The sequence below is a fragment of the Mustela lutreola genome, chromosome 4 (genome assembly GCF_030435805.1).
Source record: "Mustela lutreola isolate mMusLut2 chromosome 4, mMusLut2.pri, whole genome shotgun sequence".
Lineage (NCBI taxonomy): Eukaryota > Metazoa > Chordata > Mammalia > Carnivora > Mustelidae > Mustela > Mustela lutreola.
In genome coordinates, this window is record NC_081293.1 from 142,035,273 (window position 1) to 142,054,185 (window position 18,913).

An 18,913-nucleotide genomic window follows, 5' to 3' on the forward strand; every position below is an offset into this window, starting at 1 on the left:
ATCAGGCATTGTTTGTTCAGGAGAAGGACAAGGACTCTAATATTTGCCCAATAAAACATAATTATGTAAAATGCCACTAAAATTAAAGCATTTTCTAATAACAAATATTTTGTAGATAATGCTTTTATTATATACATACTTTTAAAATAAAATAGCTATAGTCAAATCTGAATTATACAACAAAATAAAAGTACTACAATTTTTTTGTTGTTGTTTTTTGGCCAATTTGAACTATTTACAGAGATCAGTAGTTCTGGAGTATGTGGGTGTTCTACTCTTAGTTAACTGTGAGAATGTGGCTGAAGACCTTGACTCTTACTGGCACAATGAAAAAAAAAACGAGAGGTTCTTACAGCTCTAAATATTTTTTGATTATAAAATGTACAAAGTGTTACTGGAACTATTTAGACAAATTAAACACATAGAAAATACTTCTGTGCAGATAAAAATACACAGACAATGAGGACCGTATTCAGATTTATGAAATATCCATTCCCAAGACACAAAAAAGACTAATTTAAAAATTAAAATGGGATATATAAATTTAAATTTCTTTTTCAAATTTGAAAAAGTAAAGTTCTAAAATGAAATGGAAATTCCAATAGTTTATAAATAGTTAGAAAACCAGAGGCTATTATGCTTTCCAAAAAATACCAATTAGAAACCACTGGAAGTGGGGCAGGGAGAAGAAATCAGGGAGAGATGGAGTTCTAGAAAGCAGAACTAAGAAGGCATTTTCAAGTGCCTACTCTTCCTTCTCCAAACTTGACAGGGGTTCTCAGTTTAGGAGCACTTATAAACGAGGAGAAAAGCTAAAACCAGTTTAAGAACAAATATCTCGGAGTTTATTCTTGAATTTCCAAGTTTCCATGTTATCAAATTTTAATACTAAGTGATTGACAGCAAACATGGAAGTTATTTGAAAAGAAAGGATCAAGTAGAAACCTAATTTATGCATTTATCAAGTAGCTAAACTTTTTTTTTTTATTTAAGAGTCACCTCTGACCTTTCAACTATGTGATCAAAAGGAACCTCTATTTTGCCTAAATGTTTTCTTAAAAGAAGGCTACAGTAACCATCAAAGGGCCATTGTTCAATATTTTAAGTTATTTTCAATACAAATTTTAATGTCTTGAATTTAGGATAGGCTGTACAGGACTCACCTATTCTTAAATTTATTTTGCCAAATTATGTGTGAGGCAACATGTACGTATGTGTGAATAAATGAGAGACAGAACTTGTCTCTTTTTCCAGAAAGGGTCTAAAAGGTAGAACATACATACTGAGAGAAAAAAAAAAATCTATGATAAAACAACTTTAAAAGAAATGCCAGATATTTAGAAGTACATATGTTAAGGTAATCTAAAATATTATAAGCCAAAACCTAACTAATTCTTCCCGGATGTGAAAATAGAGCTCACAGCATGTAGTAAGTAGGGAGCATAGAAAAGTTACAAGCATGTATAAATATTTTGAAAATATTATTTAGCCCATCTGCAGATCTATATAGATGCTTAGTGCTTCAAACTACTATTTTATCCAGTATTTCTTACACCAACTCCATTATAAGTAACAATTTGTTTAATGACTGGATGCAGTGAAACAAGCTTTGAATGCATCAAGTTCTCTACTAAACAATGAGATATTCAAACCCATGTATTTTTCTAAAATTGCAAGGATCTTAGAGGATAAAGGAAATCTGAGGACAGAGACCTTGGAAATCCTTGGAGAGCTCCAAGTTGGGCTGAAAGTCTTCTAGGTCAGCTATCATTCAACACCTTTCTCTATCAGTTTGGTGGTTTAGGTCCATGCAGCACTACCACATGCTTAACTCAACTCTGGACCATAGGATTTTGTTTGTGTTTTCAAGTAGGCTCCATGCCTAGCCAGGGACCCAACACGCAGCTTGAACTCATGATCCTGAGATCAAGACATGAGCTGAGAGCAAGAGCCTGGACACTTAGCTGACTGAACCACCCAGGAGCCCCTGAACTGGGATTTTTGCTAAGATACTGTTGTTAAGTGGACTTCTATTATTCTCATCCTTTCCTCAGTCAAAATAGCTTACTTTAATGCTAGAGAGGAAGGACACATGCTCATGAAAGAATTTTGAAGCTATTCCTACCCATAGGAAAAATAATTCACTTTATTGAGTATACATTATAATTTCTCTGTTAGTTGTATATTAATAATGCCTGCGTTTTAGAAGATCCTACCATCGTGTGTAGAATCAAGTGAAAGTAGACTAAACTAAAAGCAGATAGGTTACTGAAAAAGTTCAAATGAGAGATAAAAGGCCAAAAATGGGACAATAGCAGTAGGGATAAAAATAGAAGGTAAGTGAAAATTAAAGAAAAAGATTGAATAGAAAGGACTTGGTTACCAATGAGCTTAGAAAGAGGGGGTCATGCTTCCATTAAGTGAAAGCAAGTAACAGACATGGAGGCAGGTTGTCATGTGAGAATGCAGACGGGTCGAGTGAAGAACATTCCATGTGTGCTGCCCATGAACATCCAGATCGAGGGGTCAGTGTGCCTTAGGTACAGGTCTGCAGCTTGCAAATGAGGTCCAAGCTGTGGTCAAGATCGGAGTATGAAGCACGGTTTTCTGCAAAGCATTTTTCAGAGTTCTGACTGCATAAGCCAGGAAACTTGGGGGACTTTTTAAGTGACCCAACGCAAACCTGTGGTTTCACTTTAATATTTTGTTCCATTTTAGCACGTATATGGATTTGTGTTGGTTTTTGCATTAAGTTTCTTTTTCCCCACAATCCTTAGTTAAATGTGAGGGTCCCTGAAAATACTCCCTGGCAGATTGGTACCAACCCTCCCTTAAGAAGCACGTAGGCAGTGAATGGTGAGAAGTACTTTGTGAAGAGTCAAGCCTGTATTCAGTTCCTTGTTTTTAGCTGTCTCTGAAAAGATTATCCTCAGCTCCAATAAAAAACAAAACAAAACAATACCCAGCCACATCATGATATAAAAATAAATCATCTACCACACAGACTTGGTCTTTTCCTTTCATTGTGAAGTGGTACAAGTCCTATGTGAAAGTTGATTAGGGAAACCAAGTAAATAGAGAGCAACGGGTAAAACAAAACAAACAAAACAACCCAAATCTAATACTAATATGAAAGTTACTCCTGCTATAAAAATACTTGCTTGTAAGCCTCCCAAGTATAATATAATCTCATAAAAATTTTTAATTACAACAGATATTGCCACTTTAAATGGCTTCCAGAAAGAGTTTAATGGTTGTTAGAAGCTAATATACAGTCCACACGAAGACAATGGACTTTGTTTTATTCACAGATGTTTCCTGAACTCCTAAGCAGTCAATAAACATAGTCAATTTGTTAAAGGAATCAGTAAGAGATACCCAGTATTTCTGTCTCAGTGTTTTGGCATATTTAATCTCAGCTGAAATGACTCACATGAGTTATCCGCCCCAAAACGGAGTCACTTATGCCAAGCCCCACATCACTAAAATCAGACTTAGAGTTTCAGCCTTCCCTGAAATGGAATCTTACATCTGTCACTCAGCAATCGGCTGATGAGCGCTAGTTAGGTAATTGCCTGATAGACCCCTGCCATCCTCCCAAAGTGAAGTAACAGTGCAATAACCAATCTGCTTTTACATCTCATATAATTTCCTCCTTGTCCCTAGTCTCTTCTGCCTGTAGAAGGCTTTCATTTTGTACGGTTCCTCAAAGCTCCTATCTATCCGCTCGATTGGCTGCAACTCAACTTTAATCAATTTTTGTTCAAATAAATTCTTAAAATTTGTTATGAGTCTCAGTCTGTCTTTAATATCCTCTTGGCCTCCTTAGGCATTTGATCTGCAACCTTCTCTTTGACACAGGTCTCCTGGAAAGAATAACAGGCTTCGGTGGGACATCAGTACTCTATTTGGGTTCGGACACGGCTTCCACAAAACAAGACTTCCTCAAAAGCAGTGCCTGGGACAAGGATCTGGCTGTTGCTATTTTATTTGGAAGACGCCAGGAGACAGAAGTGAGACAGAGGCAGGAGACAAGACAAAAAAGACCACATAAAAGGACGGGCTACTGAAGCATGGTCCCACTAGAAAGCCTCTAAAAAAATTCAGTGGACCATAGCTCTGAATTGTCAAACCTGTACAAATGAGGGAGACCGAGGTATTTCTTAATAGACTCCAATCCCAAACTGGCTGAGGGTTGGGCTGGGGGTATCACTCTGCCACATATCAGCGTTCAACCTAGGCATACCCCAGCATGTTTGCTTCCTTGCAAGAGTTTTCTCAGAAGAGCGCTCTGTGTGCAGTAAACTTTCCATGCCTGCGGGTGAACTCAAATAGGATCTGGGACAATATGGTTCTCTTACAACCAACTAGGCTATGGAATCGCAGTATCGATTTTGTTTTGTTTTGTTTTGTTTTTTAAAGCTTCACATGGGCCATAGTAACTACTACTACATTCTGGTTTTTAAAAATTACTTTTTGTTTCTTAACTTTTGTCGTTGTAATAGAAGATAAATTCCCTTGCAAATATTCTCTTATAGGACTGGAATTTTGAAACAGTCCTTAACTTCTGATAATGGGCTACCATTATGCTGATTTTCCATTATACCAGAAACTAGTGTTAAATTCTTGAATGAGACTGGTTAAGGCATGGTGAGAAAGACTTGATTCAAGTGGGGGAGGGGTGGCTATCAGACAGGTATAGGGACCCCTGAAACAGAATTTGACAGGAGAGAGAGATTCGTTTCAACTCCAAACACAGCCTGGGCAAGTGGGAATTAATAGCTAAGGTACAGTGTAGGGGCTCAGTGGATGGAAAATTATTAGGCGAAACATCGGGGACCAGGAACACAGTTATCACCTGCGGATGGTGGAGGCTGAGAAGCCTGGTCAGATAGTGATTGAAGATGATCAGATATGGAGCATAGGAGACTCCAGCTAAACTGACTTAGGATTCCTGTTCAAATTGGAAAATGCGGAGACCAAGAAGTCCAGAAGCTGAAGCCTACATGAGACAGTTCAAAGAAGCCTGGGAGAGTGAAGTCTAGACAGAATCTTTGGGACTGGACTCGAATGAAAATACCACTGAATTGATTAATTTCTCCCTCTTGTGTGAATGGCAATAGAATCTCTAAGGATACCTTAAACTTACAATAGAAGGTTCTGGAAGAGGAAAAGGACTTGCGTTAAAGGTCTCAAGCTAAAGACAAGCTAAGTTTTCATGGGGCTGGCAACCTCTCTAGGGCTCAGAAAATTCTCATCTATGAATAAGCTAAGAGGCCCAGAAAATCCTTATGCTGTCAAACATTTGCAAAGTACTTTAATTTTCCCCTCCAAACACCTAGTAATTTACACAAAAGCCAGTTTAAACTCATTAGCATTTGCCAAGTGCACACCTCTTGAAAAGTTTCAGACGGGGATAGCGATCCAAACACCAAAGCAGGTCTCTGACCCCGCATGGAGGGGCGGCTTCATTAGCTGACTCTGCTCAGCTGTTGCTCCAGTGGAAGCTGGACTTGTGAAATGAATGCAGGAAAATGTGGGGCAGACATACATAAATAATTTAACTTAAGAGGGGTACACTAAACCTCTCATTTGTAGTCATCTTTTATTATTTTCTTATTCCTACAGACTCAAGTAGAAAGTGTCCTAAGTGGCCCAAGAAGAGTAAAAAGCATGAATACAAGAAACATCCAAATAACTAAAACCAGGATTACATACATAATCTGAAAAAAATAAATTATTGAGATTGTTATCTTAGCAAAATAAACGTCATCACAACAGGAGCTTTTATTTTCTTCCTCTTTTTCCTTATTAGAGTGCTATCAATCAAAAACGAACGAACTAGGAAATAAAATCTCTCTCCCTTTCTCCACCTCTCATCAGTTTATCTACACGGGTCAAAGGTGAGGCATGTGGACTGGATTCTCGAAATTCAAATGCATTTAAAGGAGGATTAAGCAATTCGAATGCATTAAAGATTAAGCAACAGCACTCTTACTCTGTTTTAAAATGCATCAGTGTTTCAGCAACAGCCCTGAACAGTGGTATTCTACTTTCCTACTTCCCTATATTAGTTTCCAACTGCTGCTGTAACAAATTACCACTAATTTAGTGGCTTAAAAAACACAAATTTATTATCTTAGTACCGCAGTTCAGAAGTTCAAAATAGGTCTCAGTAGGTTAAAATTAAAGCTTTTTGTTCCTTCTGGAAGTTCTGGAGGAAAATCCTTTTCCTTACCTTCTGCAGGAGCCCCTGCTTTCTGTGGCTGGTGGTCTCCTTCGGCCATCTTCAAATGAAACAATGTTCCCGTCTTCAAATCACTCTCTGACTCAGTCTTCCACCTCTCTCACCCACGTTCAAGGACCCTTGAGATTACATGAAGCACACCTGCATAATTCAGGCTACTCTTCAGCCTGAACTCAGCTGATTAGCATCCTTAATTCTGTCTGAAACCTTAATTCCCTGTGGCTAGGTGACAAAACATATTCAAAGGTTCCAAAGACCAGCGTGTAAACATCTTTTGGGGGCCACTTACCTACATACTGTCTCCCCAGCCTTCCTTGGAGAATAGAAGTCAGCTATTCACGACTCCCAGCCCACCAGGCACGAGGACCCTGGGCTGGCCCAATGAGAACCACCTGTGAGTTAAAGCGCATGCCATTCTCGTTACTGAATCAACCAAAAGTTGGAAATGTACTACTGTATAAGGGAAGGTGACAAGAGATGAGAAGGACACAAGAATGAACTGTGAGTTTATCCAGCCAAAGTTTACAAGGGATAATAAAATAAAATTGTTTAAAAAAAAAAAAAGGTCATTTTTTATGATTTTTTGAATAGACTGCTTTTATAGAATTTCTTCTGGAAGAAGTAATTTATGTTTTATGGGAACTTGAGAATTTTGGCAGCCTGTATTTATCTATTCAAAGATTATTGGATATCTTATAGGGATGGCTCCAGGGGAACAGCAGGGACTAGAACCCAGGGCTGGCTTTCAAATGACTCACCAGTTTAATGAGGCGATCAGACAAGTAACTGTTTAAAATACAGAATGAAAAACTTTAGCATAGGTATCAGAGTGTTACCAGAGGCACAGCACATACTCTCCAGAACCATTCTCATGCAATCTGGACAAAAGTGGGTGCAGAAATCCTCCCAAACAGAAGTGAACCAATCCTTGAGAAAGGGAATGTGCCAGTGAGTACGAAATTTGCTCAAGCGCAGAGCTGTGAAGAAAACATGGCATACCTGGTGTAATGCAAGTAGAAAGGTGTGGCTGGAACGAATATCGCACCTGGGGATAGGAGGAAAGTGGACAGAGGAAGGGTTAAGAAGATCCAGCTCATGAAAGCCCTTGTCTGCCTGAGAATTTTGGACTTTAGTCATGTAGAACAGGGTGATGTGATGAGGAATATCATCTATTTCTAGAAAACTATCATTGGTATTGTGGAAGAGGGCCCGAAGTGGGGACCAAGGAGATTCTCCTGTGCGGCTCTTGCTTGTCCTGCTACTACGTTTCTGTTGCAGCTGGAAGATGTTCTGAATGTTTGCTGATAGAAAATGAGTTAGGAAATTGTCTCCACTTAATTCTTAACCACAACCCTGATAAAGGGCCTTTCTGCCTATTGTACAGATGAGAAGACTGAGGCTTAGAGAGAATCAGTGACTCTCCTCTGAACTCTATTTTGTCAAATGTGCAGCTAGGATTAAAGTTGGCGCCTCTGTCTTCAGAACCTTCTTACAGCTCCCAGAGGCAAATTTTAGCAAATATTCTTAAGCTAAATCTTCTGTTATTTTACTGGCATGGGCCCACTGCAAAACTCGGTGAATGGAAGCAGGAAGCAGCAGCCTGGTCAGTGACATGGCAGAGTCACAGAGTACAGTCCCAGGTCTGGGGGCCACTGCCAAACTCCTTGAGTAGCCAATCTTGACCTCAAGTAGAAGGAACCCAAAGAACTGCTGCCCTTTAACTGCGGTAACCCCTTCATAAAATATCTGGTCCCCAGTCAGTGCCCAGGAGAGATCTGCTGAAGTCTGTTACACAAAATGAAATTGGAATTGGGTTTCCTGCAGAAAATTCCATGGAAGTCCTCACAGAACCCCTGACCTAATCTTTCAATCTCCACAAGTCTATCAGTCCGTCTGCGGTGTTCCTGGGATCTCTGAAATTTCTGGAATAATGTTCATAGCAGCAACCCGGGGCCAAAGCAGCACAAAATGGGATGGTTCTGTTCTTAATGACAGGATTCAGTCCCCAAATGCCCAGACTCCTTCCTCCCTGACGGAAGACGAAGTGGCTGGCCTGGTATCCGCCAGCAGAGATCCAGTGAGGTAGACTGATGGCAACTGCTTCAAAAGTTCATTTGCAGGGGTGCCTGGGTGGCTCAGTGGGTTAAAGCCTCTGCCTTTGGCTCAGGTCATGATCCCAGGGTCCTGGGATTGAGCCCTGCATCGGGCTCTCTGGCAGGGAGCCTGCTTGCCTTCCTCTCTCTCTGCCTGCCTCTCTTCCTACTTGTGATCTCTGTCAAAAATAAATAAAATCTTTAAAAAAAAAAGTTCATTTTCAGATAAAATCTGGCCAAAACAGCAGGAAGGAATGACACTTAACAGAGAGATTAACGTTTTTATTTCAAAAAGCATGATATTGTATATAACACTTTCCAAAAAAATTAATGAGATACTATAATTAAATGAATTCTCTGTTTTTAAACACAATAAGGATGTATAGAATCCTTCAGTGTGAGTTTATTAGATTTTTATTTAAACTGAATGCAGTTTAGTCGGGAGACTAAAGGGGTGATTTCTGCCTGTCACAAAATAAAAGTTCTTCTGCAGGTTTTGTTTATTTATTTATTTATTTAAACTTTACACCCTTAACATATATTACAAGGGCTTCACTGTTTAGTTTAGAATATATATACTGTATTTGAATCATTGTTTGTGGGTTCTATGTGCCATGAAAGGTACATTTCCCTTTTTATAATCAATAAACAATAAACTGACACAAAAAGGAATGGAATCTTTTAAAAGTTCTGTCTCTTTCAAGTAGAATACAGTCTGAAATTCAACACAGATTCTCCCCGGAAAACTGCAATGATTTCCCATCCCCCTAAAAAAGAACAATATGCAGAGACATATTCACAATTTATCAGACTTAAATTTCTACCTGTAGTAGACTACACTAAGCATCTGAGCCTTCTGCTTTGTTATGGCTATAATCACAGAGATAGCTTAAATATGAAAACTGTTTGAAAAAGTTTGTTTTCTTTACCTTCTACAAGATACCTTCTTTCTCCACAAATACATTGACCAGCACTTTTTGAATTGAATACACATGGTATACACATGTATGCGGAAAAATACACTTATGTCCTTTAAAATTCCTGGATCCACATAGACCTCCCCATTCCCACTGGAAGCCTGGATGTCCAGGGTTCTCCTGGAATGTCTGTTTATCAACTCGGTGTATTGCACTGCTTAGCAAAATGTGTATCTCTCTCCCTCTGTTCCTCTGACGCCCAGCAAGTCCAGTGTTAGTTTTTTCTCTTTGGGGTTTCATCTACTTAAACCTTTGTACTACTATGTCTACTCTACTTAAAAGAAGTTGATGCAACAATCCAGCACTCACACACAGAGAAGAAAAAATCCCATCTTGAAAAGCTAACATTCGTTACTCAGTATTTTAATATACCATAGAGCTTTCTGTTTAGAATTTTCCTTAAAATATATATTCCTCACTTGAAGCTGTCATAAAAATGGAAAGAATATCTTCTCTGATTTTATAACTATCAAAGTCATTTTTTTTTTTTTTTTTAAAACTACTTTCCAAACCCCAGGAGTAGTGTACTTGCAGGGCAAGCATGTCAGTAGCTTTAGAAAATGAGTTGAAGACAGTAACATTTGATTCCTATTAGAACATTTGTTATTTGTACCAATGAATTCTGACTGAAAATGTAACTACTATTATCACTAATTAGAGTTAAGGAGCTACCCGGAAGGAAAGCTGCATCCCTTGATTTCAACTCTGGAAGTCTGATAGGCAGGTTGTTTGATTCGTCCCATTCCACTGTCTCATCAGCAGCTTTCCACTGCACAGATTGTGAAGAATGACTCACAAACTGTTGCTGCCTTCCCACTACATACTATAAAAGGTAGCCAAGACATAATCGTATGTGTACTGCACATAAAATAATTTGTGGCTTCAGAATATGTTTTGATACAAGGCCTGCCTGCCCATTGTAGAAAATTGTGTCAATTTATGTAAAAATATTTATTACCTGTAACCATAGATACACAAAAATCAATGTGTGTGTTATGTAACATTATGTCAGTAATGCATTTGTTACTGTTTAGAGATTTCTTTTGCTCCAGATTACGGCTCTGCCAAATAACTTTTTTTTTTTTTTTTTTTATACTAGGGCAAGTGATTGCTGTGCCACATTTGCAATTGTAATGATAATTTTCCTGGGAATGCTAAATTATGTCTTAATTTTATTCAAAAGCTTTTATTTTCAAAGCAATTAAACTTTTTGTTGATTGATATTTACCATCTAATGTTCCTGGAACACTAAAATAATACGTTTTATACATAATCTTCCATTATAGTACATTGCTTGAGAGTAGCTATTTGATACAACAGCATTCAGTTGAGTTTTCAAACCAAAGAACAAAAATTATAGCAATTTCACTTGAAATCCATAAATCCATGCACAGGAGTGTGTTCAACAGAATCACTAAATGCTATTTGTTGTTCAAAGATGAATGAATCAATAGAAAAACAGAACTGATAAATCATTAGTACTTTAATGCAGAGTGGAGAGAAAAACTAATAAATCATGCATTTCAAGCACTTGTTTTCCTTGTGGCATGTTTAAAAAACATAAAACATGCAATGATGAGATGCAGGTCGGTATGAGTGAACAATACCCCAACTGATCAGAATAGAATTTCATTTTATATCATAGATTTAATGAAACACAAAGAAAAGCACATATTCCATAATTTCTTTAAACAGAGACTACAACCGTACCATGAATTTCGTAAACAACGATCTGGGCCATCATTTCCAAATGAACATCTGAAATGACAGAGATGGGAGTGGCCTATGCCGATGGGAGAGGACGAATTGCGTGCATGGTTTGCTTCAGTGAGCTTAATAGTCCTCACAGGTATCCATTTATACTAGAACAAAATTGATACAATCATTTACTTTCTCAAGTGCACTTAACTGATCCATTAAAAATTATGGATACCTATATTTATAAATGACCAAAAAGGCAAGAAATCATTGAATTGAGCTTTGATTATGTTGTATGGTCTATTGTCTGCATCAGGTGAGAACTTTAATTATAATTAATGGGTAATTCACTCTCTTTTCAGAGTTTAAGTCATCAAAAAATTAATCATAAGAACCATAAATTTTTTCCACAATGCTAGTTAATTATACATGAACCCATTTCTCTCAGGCATCTTTTTCTGAATCTTTGGTGGGAGATAGTAATATTAGGCACATAGTTTAAAACAGCTATTTGGTTACTGGTGTGGTTATGAATTTTCTTCTAGATCCACATGCAGAAAGGAATAAGGCTTGCCATGTTACCACACTTTACTGCCAAGTAACATTTCTGTTTTCACTAATTTCTGGAGTTAAAATCAAAAGGAAACAAAATAAAAATGATTTTCTGTTTTTTTTTTTTTTTTGCACAAGAAAACTGTATACCTGAAATTCCACTCAGAAGCATCAAGATGTTGAAGAAAAACTATTTAGATACAGCGACGTATCATAGACAAGTATTTAATAAAATGTTCCAATTAGAAGTTTCTTCTCAAGTCATAGTTCAAAGGTCATTGAGACACTGATTCTTAAAGGCAAAAGTACTGCAATCTGCAGTTGAGATTATCGTAGCATTACTGATTAGCGCTTATCAATAATTGGAATCACACAGAGAATCACTTTTTCCATGGTATTTCCTTTAGGGTTTACAGATTTCTCTCACAGGTTAGTAAATGGAAACTGGGGGAGGAATGAGTGAGGGACATAAAAATCTATGGGAATGCATGCAACAAAAATATGCAGTACCACTTCATGTAAACTTCTGCCTTCTTCATGCAAAGATGCCTATAAAAACGGAGACAAATTTTCTAATAGCTGAATTTTACATTAGCTCAGTAACAAAAACTGTTAAACCAATTCAATGATTTTGCATGAGCAAGAGAACTGAAATGGTTCAAAGATTTCCAGCATAAGTTTCCACGGCCCAATTATGCTAATTAGATCTCGAACAATAAAATGAGACAGGTTTACTCCTTGCTTCGGTTTCTTGTTCTTTTGACGAGGGAGCAGAACAACCCAGTTTTTGGAGGCGGACCCATCAGCATTGGGGCTTGGTTCTTGTGTGTAATTTTTATCTAGGGAAAGAAAGAGAGAGAGGGTAATCTCCAGATATATTACCGATTTCAAAGAATCTCTGTTAAGGTTAATAATATTCCATGAACTACTGGAACACCACGAGCGTAAAATGCAGTTTCAGAGTTTTTATTACTTTAAACCGTTATTGCAATGCTCAGGATATTAACAAAAAATAAAAATTGACTGAAACCACATTTTAAATATCATGTTACCTCTAATCTCACTTGTAGTAATGGCCCCAAACTCTTTGTTTCGGCCACACAATTATCTAGTATGATTCACTGACTACTTAAAGCGGGAAAGGATGCACCGTGACAGTATTCAGTATCCCAGTTAGAGTCCAACATCAAGATGTACTGGGGATCAAGTGGAGCCTTATTTATCTTGTTAATCAGCTTGTTTCTCTCTTTCCACATGAACTGCAAGGTTTAATTTCAAAACAATCATTAGGAATGAAAGTCAAAAGTTAACGTGCACAAAAGGTCAGAAATGATGAACTAGCTTTCTAATTTGTTAATTAATTGGTAATAGAATAGAATCAAATATTGAAAAGCCTGCTTAAAACACTTTGAGACTGTTCCGAAGCTACTCATTTTGATTTCTTTGATATAAAACTACGAATCACCTTAAATGAGACAACCTTAAAGTAGATTATGTCTGCAATTTTCTCTAATTCAAGTCTAAATTAGAGAAGACATTTTATGAATATATGCTATGCTCTAAGCTAATTGAAAGCAATTATCAAAGTGGCATTTTGTCTGTGACTTTAAGATACATTGTAAGATAATAAATGATTCTCATTATGTAATAAAAAGGTCACATCTTGCCTTTGGGCTAGTGACGCTAAGAGTTTTTCAAAAGCAATCTGAGACATTTTCTTTAGAGAACTGCTACTAATACAAGAACCATCGCTTATTAAATATCAGTTGTCACCTGCACAGCACCCGCATCAGAGATGAGTATTTCTTTCAAAAAGAAACACCACCTCATTAAAAGCTGCAAAAATATATCTCTTAAAGTGCATCCCTGACATTTTCAAGTTAAAATGAATATCCTTCACTTGTCATTCACTAATAGCAATAAAACAAAAAAAAATGTATGTCACGTGGACAGGATCATTAAAATCGGCACTGGGGCTTTTGGGAAATGGAGATTCACTTCACAATCTAGAAAGACCGAAGTATGTCAAAAACCTGGGAAAATGAACAACTTTATTTAAGTCTGTTGGAGTCAGGTTATTCTGGGAAGATTCAGTGTTCTTCTTTTTACTGTAAAAATAAATTGCACCTGTAAAAGGCCAGTAGGCTAAGCCAGCCCCAAACTCTCCGAATGTATGATTTTATTTTTGTTATCTTACAAACTGTGGAATTGATAGCCAGATAGTTAAGATCCCAGAATGTACACATCTTTATAGATTAAAAGAGATCTCTACTAGATTTTGTCTCTTAACAGTTTTAGATGATGCCATTGATTTTTAAATCCCCCTGAATCCTAGCTTCATATGCTGTTTAATACAACATCATCCATTCATTCATTCATTTCATAAAATTTATTGCACCCCTACTATGCTTCAGACACCGTACCAGGAACTTTTAATGAATAATGCACAATCTGTGCTCCCGAGAAATTCTTGTCAAGTAGGAAAAAGAAATTTAACAGACATGTTCGGGGTGTCGGGTGGCTCAGTGGGTTAAAGCCTCTGCCTTCGGCTCAGGTCATGATCCCAGGGTCCTGGGATCAAGCCCCACATCAGGTTCTTTGCTCAGCAGGGAGCCTGCTTCTCCCTCTCTCTCTGTCTGCCTCTCTGCCTACTTGTGATCTCTGTCTGTCAAATAAATAAAAATTAAATTAAAAAAAAATCTTTAACAGGCATGTTCAACCTACCATAGAAACTGAAATAGTAGGTTAAGCGGAAAGGCACTATTTTCTTAATGCTGAAAATAAAAGTGAGCTTTTTACACAAAAATACAATGTTAAAATGAATGCCTGGGAAAGCAGTTTCCACATATTACTTATATGATAACCTTAGAATCAAATAGAACATTAGCAGCTAAAGTAAGGAGATACACATTTCTGAGCCATAGTTGCTGGACTAAATTCTTTGGAGGGTACAATAGTATTAGGACATTTTGGAAACTAGGTTAATTAATAGCAAATTATTCTTAAGACTTTGAGAGAAATATATCATTCTAGTTACATATATAAGCTTAGTACTAGTTTATGATGAAGTGTAACCATAGTACCACAAGTCATTGGCTATGAGATTTTGTTCATTCTTTGTGTTATTTTGGCATTTGAAATTTTTTTGATCATGGCTATCTTTATATTGGCAATTCTTTTTTGAAAAAAATAACATGTTGTTATTTCTTTGTTCAGTGCTCTTGATACAGTGGTATGGATCCTTAACCCATGTTACTGATTATTATGGAGTTCTAGTTTCAGTTTCTAAGCCAGATGACGGACAATCTTATTTTTAAAATTATTTAAAACCTGTCCTTTTGGTTGTTTGATCATACCTGTGCTCTAAGTATACAACTCTTTCTTTAATCTAACATTATTTCCACAAAAATTAAATCTATATATTTATTATCTATTGTTTATGGAAATGAAAACCAACTGGCTGTATTTTCTAGGAGAGATAACATGAAGGAAACTGGCATTCATGAAATGCCTATTATGTATTTGGGCTCTTTGCATAGGTACTCTCATTGGATAATTAAATATCCGTGTATATTTGAGCAGAAGCAAAAAGTACTCTATTAACAAAGAGAATAATTCCAGTTTAAGTGAGTTGATGATGGTATGGTCACAGAAAGTTCAATATAGGCTCCGGAAAGCTGTAGAGACTTAAGTTTAGGTTCAGACTGCCCATGTGCAGGAAACTGCTTAAGAGGGTCTTTCCAAGACTGGAATTATAATTCAGATGCCTATTTTATATATATTCCACACTTTTTACTTTAAAGATTTTATTTATTTATTTGAGAGAGAGAGAGAGAGAGACTCAAGCAGACTCCATGCTAAGTGCAGAGCCCAAACTGTGCCTCGATCCCATGATCCTGAGATCACGACCTGAGACAAAATCAAGAGTCAAATGTTCAAATGACTGAGCCCCAGACATACCTACATTTCATACTTTATTTATTTATTTACTTACTTACTTACTTTGAGAACATGGTATCTACCAGAAAAACAACAATGAATAAGGAGCAAATTTTATCTCTAAAGACTTTAGAATATACTAATTTTCAGCAATCTGAAGACATGAGTAGAATTTTCAGCAATTTTTGATTGCTTCCATCTTTCAACAGTCAGGCAGTTCTCAGCTGTTTTCAATACACCAAATCTTTATCAATCACTGGCTATAATCAATTTGCAATTTGATTTTGATTAGTTTGGAAGAGAATCTGATATTTGTAATTGAGAGAGAATTGTGAGCACTTATAAGCAATGATGGGGCTTCCAAAAGCTGGGATAGCTGCATGAAGGTAGAAGAACATTGCTTTATTCCTTCCTTCTCATTGTTTTAAAAATGCAAGATAAATACTGTCAGTAATATAATAGTGTCCTTGTATAAAAACTCTTCATTTATTCATATTGCCTATTCTTTTGCAAAGCCATGGTAGAACAAGAGAGGCATGTCTACAGTTGCATGACTATTTCTACTTCTATATTCCTATTACATATTAAGATTGGACATACTTAAAAATCTAAACATGAAAAAATTTGATTGCATTTTTATTTTATAAGTATTCAGTACAAAATAAAGATGCACATGGAAACCAAATCAAGGATTACAAGACAGTTTTCTTGTCTCTACCGTATTATCAGTGTTACATAGTGTAACTTCATAATTATAATATTGAGAGTAATAATAAGATAAAAAACAGTAAGATTTGGCTCTTACTGTGTGTGGTGCCTTATGCTAAGTATTTTACGTAAGTAATTCAAATGCTACCTGTTTCATCTCTTTGAGTTGCCCTTAACAAAAGTCTATTTCCATAAAAGTATTATTGTTGATGTGCAAGATTAAGTATAACTTCATAAACATGATACAATAGGGGGTTTATATCTCATAGCAGTGAATAGTGTTTATTCCCATTAAACATTTGTGTTCTCTGTAAAGAACTTTCTTTAGCCAAACTAAAATTGAGGTAAGAGAGGAAAGCCTTTCCTGACCCATTCTCTGGGCAAGTTTCACACGACCCGTTGGATTTTTCTTTCCTAATTCCCCATTCCTTAACACCGAATATTCTCACTACCCTTTATTATAAGGCATAGTGTTTCTTTACCTCAGGTCATCTGAGCATCTTCTTTAATATCCAGTCCCTGGAGGCCCCAGCTATCCACCAAAGGGCATACTAAGCTTTCTGGTTAGAGGGGCATCCAGGATGGCAGTGTAGGAAGATTCTGAATCACCTTCTTCCATAGACATACAAGATTTGTCACTACATATGGATCATTTTCCTCTGAAAATTATCTGAAAACTAGATGATCTGCTCTCCAAAACGAAGGATAAAAGAACCAGATTGAGGTGGGTAGGAAAAGCCCCACTCTGGCACAGCAACACACAGTGGGGAGGGATTTCACCAGACAAGCACTTCTCCAGGAAAAGTTCCCTCTCATAGATTCAGATTCATTTGCTAATCTGGGGGCATCAGATGGAGGGCCAGGGGACAGTTGAGATGCTCTCTGGAGACAGCTCTCTCCACACATCCTACTAGCACAGGTGGATGAGCTTGCATGTGGCACCTTCCTGTTGCCTTCCTGAGATAGACAAGGACAGTGGTTGTGGTACTTACTGAGGCAGGAGGGCATGGGCCATTGCAATGCTCTCCCTCTCCCTGACTGGGGCAGGAAAACATGAATGGTCACAGAGTCCTCCCACTTATTAGCTAAAGTTCGGGAGTAGGGGGGATTGCAACATTTCCCTGGCCTCTGGCTGGGGCTAAGTGTGAAGGATCCCAGCACTCTTCTTTTCTCAGCCTAATGCTGGTATGCATGAATAGACAACACATTCTCCAACTGCCTTGCTGAAAAAGTGGGCACATGCAATTCACATTTTTGGGATCACCCCTTGATCTCCTGATGGCTAAGAGACCTGGCATTCCAGAGCTCCATAAGACTGTAACAATTGACAAGACAGTTCTTGGCAGTCCACCACCCCTAGGGCACAGACAGCAGCCTGAAATATAACCCCAGTCTTTCTGCGAAAAGGGCTTATTTACTTAGTTTAAAATTTCAGCTTGAGGGACAGGCTTTAGGTTTCCCACATATCTAGGGGCTAAGAAGCACTCCCAGGGAATGTAAGTGGAAAGCACCATCCCTGAGCACCCCTTTGACCTTCCTATAGCTCCACAAAACTTTCCAGAAAGAAGCTTATAGTCTCATCTGAAGCCCTAGTTTTTGCAACAGTTGTCCAGGGGACGCCTCCAGATCTCCTGGTCTACAGAATAGCAATGATTATACATATGACCCATAGACTGTAAACATTTCCATCCTTTAAAAGCTGTTACCTGAAAATAGATCCTAAATGGATTATTGACAGGTCTTGGCACATACTTAAAAATAGAGACATATCAAGAACAAATTATGTGGTTTAGACAATAAAAAGGTTCAAGAGACAACCAAAAGGTAGGGCAAGGTTAAATGAGAAGGATCATCACCTACACAAGGCCATTTCCTCAAGACTGAGAAAGGTAGCTGTTTCACCTAAAACATAGAAAGTTGAACAAAATGAGAAAACAGAGAAACATGTTTCAAATGAAAGAACAAGACAAATCCTCAGGAAAACACCTTAATGATACAAAGATAAGTAATCTACTTGGTAAATAATTCAAAGGAATGATCACAAAGATGCTGACAGAACTTGAAAGAAGAAAGGATAAACATATGAAACCTTCAATAAAGAGATAAAAACATACGGGAAAAAACTAACAAATGGAAGAAAAGCAAATTTGAGGAGTTTGACAGCAACTGAGTCAAGTGGCAGAACAGATCAGCAAACTGAAGATAAAGAAATGAAACTCACTCAGAGCAACAAAAAGAAAAGAGAATTTTAAAAAATGAAGATAGCTGAAAGGACCTACAGGACCTTGTCAAGTGGAATAAAATTTGCATTATAGTGGTCCCAAGAGAAGTGGGCAGAAACTTATTTGAAGAAAAAATGGCTGAAATCTTCCCTAACCTAAAGAAGGAAATATACATCAGGTCCTAGAAGAACAGAAAGTTCTATGTAAAATGAACCCCAAAAGAGCCAAAGCTAAGACACATTAAGATTAAAATGCCAAAAGTTAAATAGAAAATCTTAAAACCAGAGAGAGAGGAGAGAGAAAGAGAGGGAGAGAGAAAATTTGTTATATACAAGGGAAATTCTGTAAGACTATGAGCAGATTTCTCAGCAGAAACTTTGCAAGTCAGAAGAAGGTGGCAGGACATTCAAAGTGATAAAAGGAAAAACCTTCCAACCAAGAATACTCTACTCAACAAGGTTACCATTCAGATTTGCA

At 37.3% G+C, this 18,913-nt stretch overlaps 2 protein-coding genes across 10 annotated transcripts in view; both read right to left on the bottom strand.

Moving 5' to 3' along the window:
- The window catches only part of ETV1 (ETS variant transcription factor 1), a 243,576-nt gene extending 237,247 nt beyond the window's left edge, over positions 1-6,329 (bottom strand). The window contains exon 1 of one of the 3 annotated variants that reach the window (XM_059171254.1): positions 6,239-6,329. The gene's annotated coding sequence lies outside the window, so the exon portion shown is untranslated. The remainder of the gene's footprint in view (positions 1-6,238) is intronic. The other 2 variants (XM_059171257.1, XM_059171256.1) reach the window with 2 other exon arrangements.
- A 2,279-nt stretch (positions 6,330-8,608) lies between these two features.
- Positions 8,609-18,913, bottom strand: part of DGKB (diacylglycerol kinase beta) — a 719,270-nt gene continuing 708,965 nt past the window's right edge. For all 7 annotated transcript variants that reach the window (XM_059171265.1, XM_059171262.1, XM_059171263.1 and 4 more), the window contains one exon: positions 8,609-12,406. In XM_059171265.1, the coding sequence (XP_059027248.1) occupies positions 12,299-12,406 (108 nt within the window). In that variant the 3' untranslated portion in view covers positions 8,609-12,298. The remainder of the gene's footprint in view (positions 12,407-18,913) is intronic.